Consider the following 13,558-nt stretch of genomic DNA (forward strand, 5'->3'; position numbering starts at 1 on the left):
TCAATAAACCTTTGGGAACTGAGGAGAGACATTTTTGAAGCTTTTCAGGTGGAATTCTTTCCCATTCTTGCTTTATGTACAGCTAAAGTTGTTCAAAAGACCGGGGTCTCCGTTGTGGTATTTTAGGCTTCATAATGCGCCACACATTCTCAATAGGAGTCACAGGTCTGGACAACAGGCACGCCAGTCTAGTACCCGCACTCTTTTACTATGAAGCCACGCTGTTGTAACAAGTGGTTTGGCATTGTCTTGCTGAAATAAGCAAGGGCGTCCATGATAACGTTGCTTGGATGACAACATATGTTGCTCCAAAAGCTGTATGTACCTTTCAGCATTAATGGTGCCTTCACAGATGTGTTAGTTACCCATGCCTTGGCCACTAGTACACCCCCATACCATCACAGATGCTGGCTTTTCAACTTTGCACCTAGAACAGTCTTAATGGTTGTTTTCCTCTTTGGTGCGGAGGACACGACGCTCACCGTTTCCAAAAAACAATTTGAAATGTGGACTCGTCAGACCACAGAACACTTTTTCCCTTTGCATCAGTCCATCTTAGCTGAGCTCGGGCCCAGCAAAGCCGGCGCCGTTTCTGGGTATCGTTGAAAAATGGCTTTGGCTTTGCATAGTTAAGTTAAAGTTAAAGTACCAATGATTGTCACACACACACTAGGTGTGGCAAAATTATTCTCTGCATTTGACCCATCACCCTTGATCACCCCCTGGGAGGTGAGGGGGGCAGTGAGCAGCAGCGTTGGCCACGCCCGGGAGTAGAGTTTTAACTTGCACTTACAGATGTAGCGACAAACTGTAGTTACTGACAGTGGTTTTCTGAAGTGTTCCTGAGCCCACGTGGTGATATCCTTTACACACTAATGTCGCTTTTTGATGCAGTACCGCCTGAGGGAACAAAGGTCCGTTATATCATCGCTTACGTGCAGTGATTTCTCCAGATTTTCTGAACCTTTTGATGGTATTACGGACCATAGACGGTGAAATTCCTAAATTCCTTGCAATAGCACGTTGAGAAATATTATTTTTAAAAGTGTTTGACTATTTGCTCACGCATTTGTTCACAAAGTGGTGACCGTTTACCAATCCTTGTTTGTGAATGACTGAGCATTTCACGGAAGCTGCTTTTATACCCAATCATGGCACCCACCTGTTCCCAATTAGCCTTCACACCTGTGGGATGTTCCAAATAAGTGTTTGATGAGAATTCCTCAATTTATCAGTATTTATTGCCACCTTTCCCAACTTATTTGTCACGTGTTCCTGGGATCAAATTTCAAAGTTAATGATTATTTGCAAAAAGTGTTCATCAGTTTGATCATCAAATCAGTTGTCTTTGTAGCATATTCAATTGAATATGGGTTGAAAATGATTTGCAAATCATTGTATTCCGTTTATATTTACATCTAACACAGTTTCCCAACTCACATGGAAACGGGGTTTGTATATTCATCTTTAATAATGAAAGCATTTGTAGACCCCTTGTTTTTGGTAAGGATCATTACAGTGATGAAACATACCCTCCTGACAAACCAGCATCCTTTGCAGTGGAAATTATTTTTTGGTCATTTTATTTTGTCAAAATTAGACATTCCTTGAAAAAAAAGAGCCCTTTAGTGCAAAACACAAATAACCACTGCAGAGAATGACGGCTCTCAAGAGGATCTAAAAACAAACTACTATTCACAATCACATTGGCACCAGTGGCCAATTAGAGTTAACCTAACCTGCATGTTTGTGAACTGTGGGAGGAAGCCAGAAAACAAAACATACACAGGAAGTGCTTCACACAAAGCAATTTGTGAAACCTTGTTTTGAAATGTGCAGTCTTTCTTTGTTCTATTTTATGATGAGTTTGGTCTAATCAAGCAGCATTTCTGGGGTTATTTTCTACATTCTTTTTACTTTGCCCAATATATAATATATAACTAGCTACTGTAAATACTATGTGACATGGAGTGTCACTACAGACCATGACAATTCAGTATTGAAGACATCTCATCCCTCATCTACACTCTTAGCAGACTTTCTTAAACTCCCTTAAATGAGGATTTTCACTCCTGCTACATGCTTGATATAGGAGTCTCACCTCCACGTCACTCGCATCCCACGTGTCTTGAACCGACTTGACTCTGCTGATGTGGGGGATGCTGCGGTGAAGAAGTGAGCAGGCCTGACAAACAAACACACCCAGAGTCAGTGATGCCCAGTCCGGCTCTGCAGGATGGAAGACAAGAAGAGGGATTGGTGGAGGAGGAGGAGGTTGCAGAAGATAAACAAGAAGGGAGATGAAGGAGAGAGTAAAGTTTGGGGGAGAAGAGAGAACATTAAAGTAAGAAACAGGAGGAAATGCTGAATTCTAAAGCATGTCACTTGTGGCTCTGCAGAATTTGTGAGAAAAAACACCACTACACTGTCAACAGTGAAGAAGCAGATGCCATTTTGGTCATGCCAAAATCACTGTTAAAAACACACATCTGTGACTTATGTTCTGCAAACCCAGAAATAAATGATAGAATCATTGAAGCACTTAGCATTTAGACCATCACATTTTGAGAATGCTCTCAGAAAACTGACAGCCTCACGAGCAGTCAGAGAGATGTTTTCTGTGACCGACACAACACAGACAGCGCTACCCGTGGGTGTTGAGTGGCAAAGGTACACTTTAATCCCTGGATCACAGGTTCTTTGCTTCTGCCCACGTCAAAGCGTGTTGGAAACAGGATGTGCGAGATGAGAATGCTAGACAAAAAGTATTACTGCACTTATGATTGCAGATATAAATCAACTGTACCATAATTTACAATTACCTGGCCAAGCTATTTAGATACAATATAGAGCTGTATTATTGTTGAACTGTACAGTAAGGTGTATTGTGAAGACAATAGTATTGTATATCAGTGTTTTTCAACCTTTTCTGAGCCACGGCACATTTTTTTCATTGAAAAAATCCCGATGCACACTACCAGCAGAAAACATTAAAATATTAAACTCAGTAGCCGATATTGACAATAAAAAGTTGTTCTCACAATTATTGGATATGAATTCAAACCATAACCAACCAGGCATCACTATAGCTCTTGTCTCAAAGTAGGTGTACCGTCATGACCACATCACACCATGACTTATTTTGAGTTTTTTGCTTTTTTACTGTGTGGTGTTCTAGTTCTTGTCTTGTGCTCCTATTTTGGTGTTTTTTCCTGTTTTGTTGGTGTTCTCCTGTAGCAGTTTCATGTCTTCCTCGAGTGCTATTCCCGGCACCTGCTTTGTTTCCCCAATCAAGACTATTTAAGTTGTGCGGACGCTATCTTTCTTTGTGGGGACATTGTCGATTGTCATGTCATGTCATGTCATGAGATCTGAGCTGAGGATGTCGTTGTGGTTTGTGCAGCCCTTTGAGATACTCGTGATTTAGGGCTATATAAGAAAGCATTGATTGATTGATTGATGTACGGATATACTTTGTGGACGCCGTCTGCTCCAAACCCTGTAAGTCGTTGCTGTCGTCCAGCATTCTGTTTTTGTTTACTTTGCATAGCCATCCCTAAGATTCAATGCCTTTTCTTAGCAACATTCACCTTTTATTTATTTTTGGTTTAAGTGCTGGATACCTTTTTACCTACACGCTGTCTCCCGCATAGTGTGATCACGACAAACCATGTTCCCGACATCTACAAAATAATTAGCCACTTGCTGCCCCAGTGGTTGGAAAACACTGCTATATATGATCACTAAGGTAACATTATTTATACGTCCATCAATAAATTTAATGCTACGCATTCACATGCTCTGACATTGTTCCACAATCTACTGAAAATGAATGGGAATCACGGGAATCACAAATCACACTCATGTCACCCAACATCTGATTACTCAAACTGTTCATGCATGTCATCACCAAGATAATACAGCTGTTAGCAAGTCTTTATGCATGCTTTGTATGAAATGAGATGTCTACACTGTGTGAAAAACATTGCACCACTACTGTATATGCTCTTACATCAACACTGACACAGCTGTATTCACAGTCGTGTATGCATTTCCTGTGCCTACACTGTGTGTAATGTTTCAGTCTCTGTTGTATTGAGTAGTGTGAGGAGAATTGTGTGCCAAAACTGAGGTTTCCATGGTTAAAAACCTGATTCCCAAAGTCTCACACAACATCTGCTGCTAAGTATTGTGGTACATTTTTTATTTTGTTTCTTCAGGATACAATTAATAATCAATTAATTCCACACAATCGATACATTCCTCAGCAATCTGTAAATATGCATATTGTTGCGCCTGTAACGCGAAAACAAGACAACTTGAAGTATCTTTTCGCACACAAAAACGTGTGCGCCATTTATTCCATCAAAGATGAGACTGAATGACTACTTATATCAAAGAGACTCAAAAAGGCGGTCACAACAAACCCCCACATTTGGGTAAATCTCTTGACGGTCACTTAAAGGGGCCGTGCCGAATTACTCACTCTTAACTGCATACTGTATATGAATGCTAAACAAGAACAACATTGTTATGTGCACAATAGAACAATGACAGTGAATAATGACAACAAAGTCAAGTAAACAGGTATGGTGAATTATGTCCTTAAAGCAACCGCTACAATATACAGTATTTCAGTGTGAATATATCGATGGTTATATTTATGTTGGATGTTTATAGTATTTAACTACAGTGAAAAAACGATATAACAACTCCAAATCGTTTGGTAATTCACACGGCAATTAAGAGTTTGAGGCCTCATGTATTAGGAGTTGTGTGGATTTTCTACTAAAAATAGACATATGCTCAAATCCAGAAAACGGCGTACACGTACAAAATAAAAATAATTAGCTGCATTAAATTGTGCGCACATAATAATTAAACCACATTTCTTTTTTTACATTTGAAATTGTAGCCAGATCACACAAAGACTGCTCTTCCTTATAAATATGCAAATAAATGGTAAATGGGTTGTACTTATATCGCGTTTTTCTACCTTCAAGGTACTCAAAGCGCTTTGACACTACTTCCACATACACCCATTAACACACACATTCACACACTGATGGAGGGAGCTGCCATGCACCCATCAGGAGCAAGGGTGAAGTGTCTTGCTCAAGGACACAACGGACATGACGAGGTTGGTACTAGGTGGGGATTGAACCAGGGACCCTCGGGTTGCTGGCACGGCCACTCTCAAAATCATATTGAAATTATCCATGTGAATGAGCGCTGCACGCTCTGCCCAATCAGGGTTTAGTACAACTGAGTAGAAAGTGCCTTTTTCTTTCGAGTGATTGAGGGTTGAGATTGTGAGAATGCTGTGTGCATTGAAAATCACACCGAGGCAGGAATAAAAAAGAAATGGTTGGGCATCAGGAAGAAAGTGTGGACGAAGAAGGATGTTCATGGTCAAAATCGGCGAGCTATGGGACTGAAAAGAAATTACTGCTGCACAATGTTTGGGACGATAGTCGCTGCAATGATGCGTAAAACTCTAGAAGAGGTGGGTGCCTCTGATTACCCACAAAATAAATATAATTTGTATATTTTACAACAAAATGTGTTCATACAGTAGTCTGCTCACAGACTGATTAGAGTTTCATGTGAAAAAAATGTAATATTTGGTTTGCAATCTTTTACATTTAAACGTGCCAGTATTTCTCAACAAATGATACGAAAGGCTTTGACTCTTGTTTGATTACAACACAGAAAAGGACTTGGTGTCGCAGCCCAAACAACTGTGCTGGGGTCAGAAGAACACATTGGGACAACAGATGTCAAAATGATCATCTCCTACATAAATTATTAGCCATTCTCACAAATATTAATATGAATATTAAGCATGACTGTAGATGCATTTACAAACAAGTGAATTGTGTGTCTTTACCTCAATTTTTTAACATTAATGAAATCAAATGTTGGCAAAGCCCGCACGACCACCTATGTGTGTCGCCAAAGTATCCAAAGCCTGTAGAAATGTGTGTACATGAAGCATGACGTTGGCGAGAGGCAACTCACTCTCTATGTTGACACAATCCTCTCTCTGTGCACAAGCTTAGTAGATCAACTTTGCGTGTGCTATCAGGTTTACCCATGTTTTCATACATACAAAAATGTGTCTTTGAATATTTCAGGTAAATTTGTCATGCTGCAATTTGGATGAGTAATTTGGATAGCAGCTATGTAAATTGTGTGAATTCAACAAAGTAAAAGGTAAATTCTGCATTTTGTGTTATTTTGTCATTGGGAATAAGTTGCCTAATACAAAAAGACGGCAAGCTTTTACGAAGTTGCTTTTTTTGTGTTCAGGTGACGATTCACGGTCGATCAGTCAAAAGATTGCAGTGTCTCGCTACCGTACAACGAATGACATATGATATTACATTGGAAGGGTGCCAAAAAGCAGTACCAGTTACATTTGCTACATCATCCAGTATAATTGTTACGTTTGATGAAAATAGAAGCCAACTTCAATCATTAAACAATTCATCATTTACTATTTACACCACTGTAAAGAGCAGAGTACACACACTTAGCCATGGTGAGGTCATCGCTGTCTGAGTCATAAGTGTGTGTCTGACTACCCACATGCACAGCATGCACATGCAGGTCACTGTGCCCAACATGCACGTCAATGGTTTTTGATAGCACTAAAGGGAATGATGCCAGCCATGGTGCAGGGAGATGTGCTCTGTGATTTGTATGCACCTTTCTGGATCAACACAAAGCAATTTGTTGATACCATAATTGTTAGGCTGAAAGACTGGACAATATGCCCGTATCACTGTGGCGTGCAAAGTTTTTGACCCGGGGGCCGCATCTGGCTAAGATAATAAGGCCAGGGGCCAAAACTAAACTGCATGTAAAGTACCAATATATACACAACATATACACATATATATATATATATACATATATATATATATATATATATATATATATATATATATATATATATACACACACACATATATATATATATATATATATATATACACACACATATATATATATATATATATATATATATATATATATATATATATATATATATATATACACACATATATGTATATACACATATATATATATATATATATATATATACACATATATATACATATACACACATATATATATACACATATATATATATATATATATATATATATGTATATATATATATATATATATATATATATATATATATATATGTATATATATATATATACACACATATATATATATACATATACATATATATATATATATATATATATATATACACATATATACAGAAGTGGGTAGTAACGCGCTACATTTACTCCGTTACATTTACTTGAGTAACTTTTGAGATAAATTGTACTTCTACGAGTAGTTTTTATGCAACATACTGTAGCGTTTCCACAGAAACCAGTTGAGAGGCGTAGTACACTTGCTGTCTTTATTGTTAGACACGTAACAGGCTACTGTGGGGCGTAATCACCGCCAAAGGCACATTTATATATCTCTCTAGTATTGCTAAACTTATCTCTCGTGCGTCTGTCTCTCCCGCTCTAAAACCTCCGACCTCTTCACTTCCGCATCCCAACATCACAGCACTCTCCCTCCTATTCCCTCACCCAATCACAGGCAACCCCCAGCATGCAACTCTGAACATGTTGCCTTCACAGGCACTCTGTAAACTTCAGTGTCATAGAACAGTACATGAAACTAAGTACGTGAAAGTTGACACATTAACATTAACATTAACATCTCCCCTTAACTCAACCCGTTACACGACACCCCCTCTTCAAAGTCCCTCGCTCCCGAGGGAGCACACAAAGTCTCTCAGGTGCCTGGGAGGTCTGACGTCTCTCCGGAGGCGCCGTGGGGGGGAAAGGGGGTCCCGAGATAGGCACAGAGTGGGGGGTTAACAGTCCATTATGGGGGGGGTCAGACAGGACAGGTCCCTTGGTGGGGAAGTGGAAAGCAGACTGTCCATTGGTGGTGGGGTGGGGGGGCGCGGTCCATTGATGGTGGAGTGGGGGGAAGACAGTCCATTGGTGGGGGCGTGGGGAGTGTCTGGGGTGGTGTCCAAGCTGTCTCGCGTTCCGCCCCCTTGTCCCGGGGGGACGGCTGTGCCCCGGTAGGGGGCCAGTCTGTCACGGTGTATGGCAACTTTTCTACCTCTTGGTGGCAGCTGTACTCGATACACGACCTCACCTAGTCTCTCTAGGACCCTGCAGGGTCCCACCCACTTACTGTCCAGCTTCGGGCACCTGCCCTTCTGTCTCAAGGGGCTGAACACCCAGACCAGTTCTCCAGTACTAAAATGTCGCCCTTTGGCATGCACGTCATAGTTCCTCTTTTGTCTTGCTCCTGCGCTCCTTAACTGCTCTCTGGCGAACTCGTGAGCAGACTCTAGGCGGTCCTGCAGCTTCCTGGCATATTCGGGCCCCGGGGGGTCCGCTGGGCTGTCGGGCGGCTTGCCCACCATCAGCTCAGCCGGGGTCCTGATCTCCCTGCCGAGCATGAGAAGGGCCGGGGAGCAGGAGGTGGAGTCTTGGGCGGCGGACCGGTACGCCATCAACACCAGGGGGACATGAGTGTCCCAGTCACGTTGGTGTTTGGCTGTCACTATGGCCAGCTGCTGCGCCAACGTGCGGTTGAATCTTTCGACCAGTCCGTCGCTCTGCGGGTGGAGGGGTGTAGTGCGTGTCTTGTGGGAGCCCAGTTGTTCACACATGGCCGTAAATACGCGGGACTCGAAGTTCCTTCCCTGGTCTGTGTGGATGACTTCGGGGACCCCAAGTCTGCTAAACATCCCCTCCACCAGCGCATCCACTATGGTTCCTGCCTCTTGGTCCGGCAGGCAGTATGCTTCTGGCCACTTAGTGAAGTAATCCATGGCCGTGAGGATATAACGGTTACCTCTCTCCGAGCGGGGAAACGGTCCGAGAACGTCGATCCCCACTCTCTCCGTGGGGCAGCCCGCTGGGAACTGTTGAAGCTGGGCGTGCGATCTTTCGGTGGGGCCTTTACGCGCCGTGCAGCTGTCACAGCGGCGGCAATAGTCCTTCACGTCCCGCCCATGCTGCCCCCAGTAGAACCCCTGACGTAGGCGGCGGAGTGTTTTGCCAACCCCGAAGTGACCAGAGCCGGGAGTTCCGTGCACTGCCTGTAACACTGTTTCGCGTAGGGCCCTGGGTACGACCACCTGCCACAGTGTCTCTCCTGTAGCAGCCTCCCTCCACCCCCTCTGAAGCACCCCGTCACACACACGCAGGTTTGAGAACATATTCCAAAGCCCCTTCGTGGCCCTGGAGCAAAGCCCAACTTCTCCCCATGGGGGTCGACGTTGAGCTGTCTTCCACGTGAGCACCGGTCTGATGTCATTGTCCTCTTCCTGTTTGAGCCTCCACTCTGCTGTGTCCACAGCTGTTAGTCCCACCGCTGCACATTTCACCTCGTCTTGCTGCTGCTCGCTTTCTCGTGTCTCCCTTTTCTCACAGTAGCGGCAGTTGTTAGCGGCGCAGGGTCGGCGGGAAAGTGCGTCCGCATTCCCATGTTGTTTCCCCGGCCTGTAGACCATGGTGAAGTCGTACGACTGTAACAGTTCGATCCAGCGTGCCAGCTGGCCCTCCGGCTCCCTGAAGGACATGAGCCACTGTAAGGCTGCGTGGTCGGTCCTAATTGTGAAGTGGAGGACCCCGAGGTAATATTTGAAATGTTTGATAGCACTGACCACGGCAAGGAGTTCCCGCCTGGTGACGCAGTAACGACGTTCGTGCTTATTGAATGTCCCACTATAGTACGCAACCACTCTTTCCCCTTCGGGGGTCACCTGGGACAGCACGGCCCCCGTGCCGACGTTGCTGGCGTCCGTGTCAAGCACGAAGGGCAGGGTGGGGTCAGGGGGGACAAGAATCGGGGCCTCCAGGAGGGCCTTCTTAAGTGAGGAGAACGCTGTCTGGCACTCCTCTGTCCAGACAAACTTTTCTTTCGGCCGCTGTAGCCGGAACAGGGGCGCAGCTATGCTGGAGAAACCCCTCACGAACCTCCTGTAGTAGGAGGTCAGCCCTGTGAAGCTCTTCAGTTCGGAGATAGAGCTGGGGGTGGGCCAGTCCTGCACAGTCTGCACTTTCTCTTCCATGGTGCTGACGCCGCCAGCCCCCAGCCTGTGACCCAGGAACCTGACCTCCCGTCTCATAAAGCAGCACTTCTGGGGGTGCAGCCTCAGTCCTGCTGCTGCCACTCTCTCCAGCACGCGCCTGAGGCTCCTGAGGCCTGACTCAAACGATACCCCGTGGACCAGGATGTCGTCTAGATAAACGACACACTCCTGGCGGGAGATCCCAGCCAGCACCCTGTCCATTAGTCTCTCGAATGTAGCGGGTGCGTTACAGAGGCCAAATGGAAGGACCTTGAACTGCCACAAGCCCCCGTTGGTGATGAAGGCGGTCTTGGGCCTGGCCGCGGGGGTGAGGGGAACCTGCCAGTATCCGCTGCGCAGATCTAGTGAGGTGAACCAGGAAGACCCAGCCACTGTATCCAGGGCCTCGTCGATTCGTGGGAGGGGGTAAGAGTCTTTTCTTGTTACGTTGTTGAGTTGTCTGAAGTCCACACAAAACCGCCAGTCTTCTTTGGACTTTTTAGGCACCATGACTACTGGGGCGGCCCAAGGGCTGGTGGAGGGTTCGATGAGTCCTGCTCGCTGCATGTCCTGTAATGCTTTGTCTGCTGCCGCCTGTCGGGCCAGGGGAAGGCGTCGGGGCCTCATTCTAATGGGCGGGGCATCCCCTGTGTCAATGTCGTGCCGGATTAGATCAGTTTGGCCCACGTCATCCTCCGATAGTGAGAAACAGTCTTTATACTCCAGCAGGAGCTGCCACAGCAACCCCTGTTCGATGTGAGTCAGTCCGTCACAGTTCTTCTGCCACACCTCTCTCACGGCCGCGACTCTCTCTTCACTGTCAGGCGGTGTGGCAGGTGTTGGGCGACCGTGGGGATGTGCGGTGGGCGGGGTGGAAGGCAGCTCGGGCGGCCTGTAGGGGGGTTTGCAGTCGAGGGCTGGAATTGTGGTGGGTCGATGTGGTTTTGTGGCGGGTGAGGAGGGGGCGGTGTGGTCGGCTCACAGAGGAAGACAGGGCCTGCAGCCATGCTTAATGTCACCTGTGTCGTCCGCACCGCGACCGCGTGAGCAGTGTTGTAGTTCGGCCGGGATGGTTGTCTTGACATCTGTACGACATGTCCGTCTGGGAATGTAAGCGTTCCCCTCCTGGTGTTAATAACACAGTCCATCAGTTCAAGAACATCCAACCCTAGTATGCAGTCCTCCAGGTCCGCGACCCACACTGGGCAGCGAACCATCTCTCTCCCCACCCCCACAGTCGCCACCGCCTCCCCCACCATGGGGGCCCGGTCCCCGGTGACCGTCTGGAGCTTCACTAAGGTGGGCCAGACTGTGGTTCCTCTTCCCAGCACATCAGGTCTTACCAGGGTGGCTGACGAACCCGTGTCCACCAGTGCAGAGCAGCATGTCTCCCCGAATGTCACTGGGGCGTACCAACAGTTCCCCGTCCCAGTCCGGCCCAGCATCACGACCTGCACCTGTTGGCCCCCTGTATCCTCCAGTGTTGTATCCCCGCCCGTTCGGGGTTGGGACGCTGTCCCGGGGAACCGCACCGTCCCGGCTATGCGTTCCCCGCGTCGTTTCCCTGGTCTTTAGGGGCGTTGGGGCACTGCCGGGCCAGAAGGCCAGGTTTTCCGCACGCCCAGCAGACCCTTGTGCGCCCCCAGGGGCGCTGTTCTCCCCGTAGCGAAGCAGCCCGCACCAGCTGCGTCAGTTCCTCCGCCCAGGCAGGCGCTGTGTCGACCCTTTCAGGTACGCTCGCGGCCCTCACCCTCAGTGCATTGTCCAGCGTGGAGGTGGGGGGGCCAGCACCCAGCATCTCTCTCTCTGAAGCCAGCTCCAAAGCCTCCAGGAGGGACTTGGGGTGAGCCAGCAGCGTTTGAATACGCAGGTCGCCCGGTGACAGCGCCTGCAGGAAATGGTCACGAGCTAATTCGCTCTGTATGGCGGGGGGCATGTGGGCGTAGGTGCGGTGGACCAGCCCTTCAATGTCATTGGCGAGATCTCTTAATGGCTCCCCGGCCCGTCTCTGTCGGCTGCACAGCTCAGAGCGAAGAAAGCTAGCCGCGGAACATTGTCCAAACCTCCTCTTTAATGCTCCCACTAAAGCATCATAGTCACTCCTGTCTTCTGGGCTCAGCAGCAGCAGGCTTGACAGAGCATCCCCGGTGAGGCACATAGCTAGCTGAAGAGCTTTCATTTCTGTGGACCACCTGCCGGCCCGGGCTAACAGTTCGAACTGGGCGTGAAAAGCTTCCCAGTCAGCCTTGCCATCATACCTGGGGGTTTTCACCGAGGGCGGGGCGACATTTTCCGTCCTGACGGCGGCTGGCTCTCCACCTGCGGCACGTCCAGCTCCGAGACGGGCGGAGGAGCTGAACCCGGCATCAGCGGCCATCTGAGCAGTCGTTCTCCTCACCCTCTCTCTCTCAGCCGCATCCCAGCCTCCGACAGCGCCGTATCGCTCCGGCACCCCGGCTCCCTCCTCCCGCTTCACTTTTTTTTTGTACTCTATTTCTCACTGGAGTGTGGACGCTGTGTCCTCCGTTCTTCTGTGTCCACACGTGTGTAACGGTGGTGTGTAGCGTCCCTTTTCTCTTCTCACCGTCTTTTTTTTCTTCTGACACCAGTGTAGCGTTTCCACAGAAACCAGTTGAGAGGCGTAGTACACTTGCTGTCTTTATCGTTAGACACGTAACAGGCTACTGTGGGGCGTAATCACCGCCAAAGGCACATTTATATATCTCTCTAGTATTGCTAAACTTATCTCTCGTGCGTCTGTCTCTCCCGCTCTAAAACCTCCGACCTCTTCACTTCCGCATCCCAACATCACAGCACTCTCCCTCCTATTCCCTCACCCAATCACAGGCAACCCCCAGCATGCAACTCTGAACATGTTGCCTTCACTGGCACTCTGTAAACTTCAGTGTCATAGAACAGTACATGAAACTAAGTACGTGAAAGTTGACACATTAACATTAACATTAACATCTCCCCTTAACTCAACCCGTTACAATACTTTTACTTTTACTTGAGTATATTTATAGGGAAGAAACGCTACTTTTACATCGTTCCATTTAACTACATTCAGCTCGCTACTCGCTACATTTTTTAATGGATCTATTAATGTTTGTTTTGGTTAATGACAGCTTCAAAGTAGAATCTACGCATGCCTGCGTTTCACCAATCACATGCAGTCACTGGTGACGTTGGACCAATCAAACAGAGCCAGGCGGTCATATGACCCGACTTAAACAAGTTGAAAAACGTATTGGGGTGTTACAATTTAGTGGTCAATTGTACGGAATATGTACTGTACTGTGCAATCTACTAATAAAAGTTTCAATCAATCAATCAAAAGTGTAAAGGAAAAAAGACACTTTTTATTTCAACCGTACTTCCCGTCAAAAGCCTAAAGACTGATCGCACAGTTCCTGTCTT

At 46.7% G+C, this 13,558-nt stretch overlaps 1 protein-coding gene across 6 annotated transcripts in view; it reads right to left on the reverse strand.

Annotated features, from left to right (window-relative positions):
• Positions 1–13,558, reverse strand: part of LOC133557928 (arf-GAP with dual PH domain-containing protein 1-like) — a 57,065-nt gene that overhangs the window by 31,254 nt on the left and 12,253 nt on the right. For 4 of the 6 annotated variants that reach the window (XM_061908903.1, XM_061908901.1, XM_061908902.1 and 1 more), the window contains exon 3: positions 2,102–2,229. In XM_061908903.1, the coding sequence (XP_061764887.1) occupies positions 2,102–2,229 (128 nt within the window). The remainder of the gene's footprint in view (positions 1–2,101; positions 2,230–13,558) is intronic. The other 2 variants (XM_061908904.1, XM_061908905.1) reach the window with 1 other exon arrangement.

The sequence above is a fragment of the Nerophis ophidion genome, linkage group LG08 (assembly GCF_033978795.1).
Source record: "Nerophis ophidion isolate RoL-2023_Sa linkage group LG08, RoL_Noph_v1.0, whole genome shotgun sequence".
Lineage (NCBI taxonomy): Eukaryota > Metazoa > Chordata > Actinopteri > Syngnathiformes > Syngnathidae > Nerophis > Nerophis ophidion.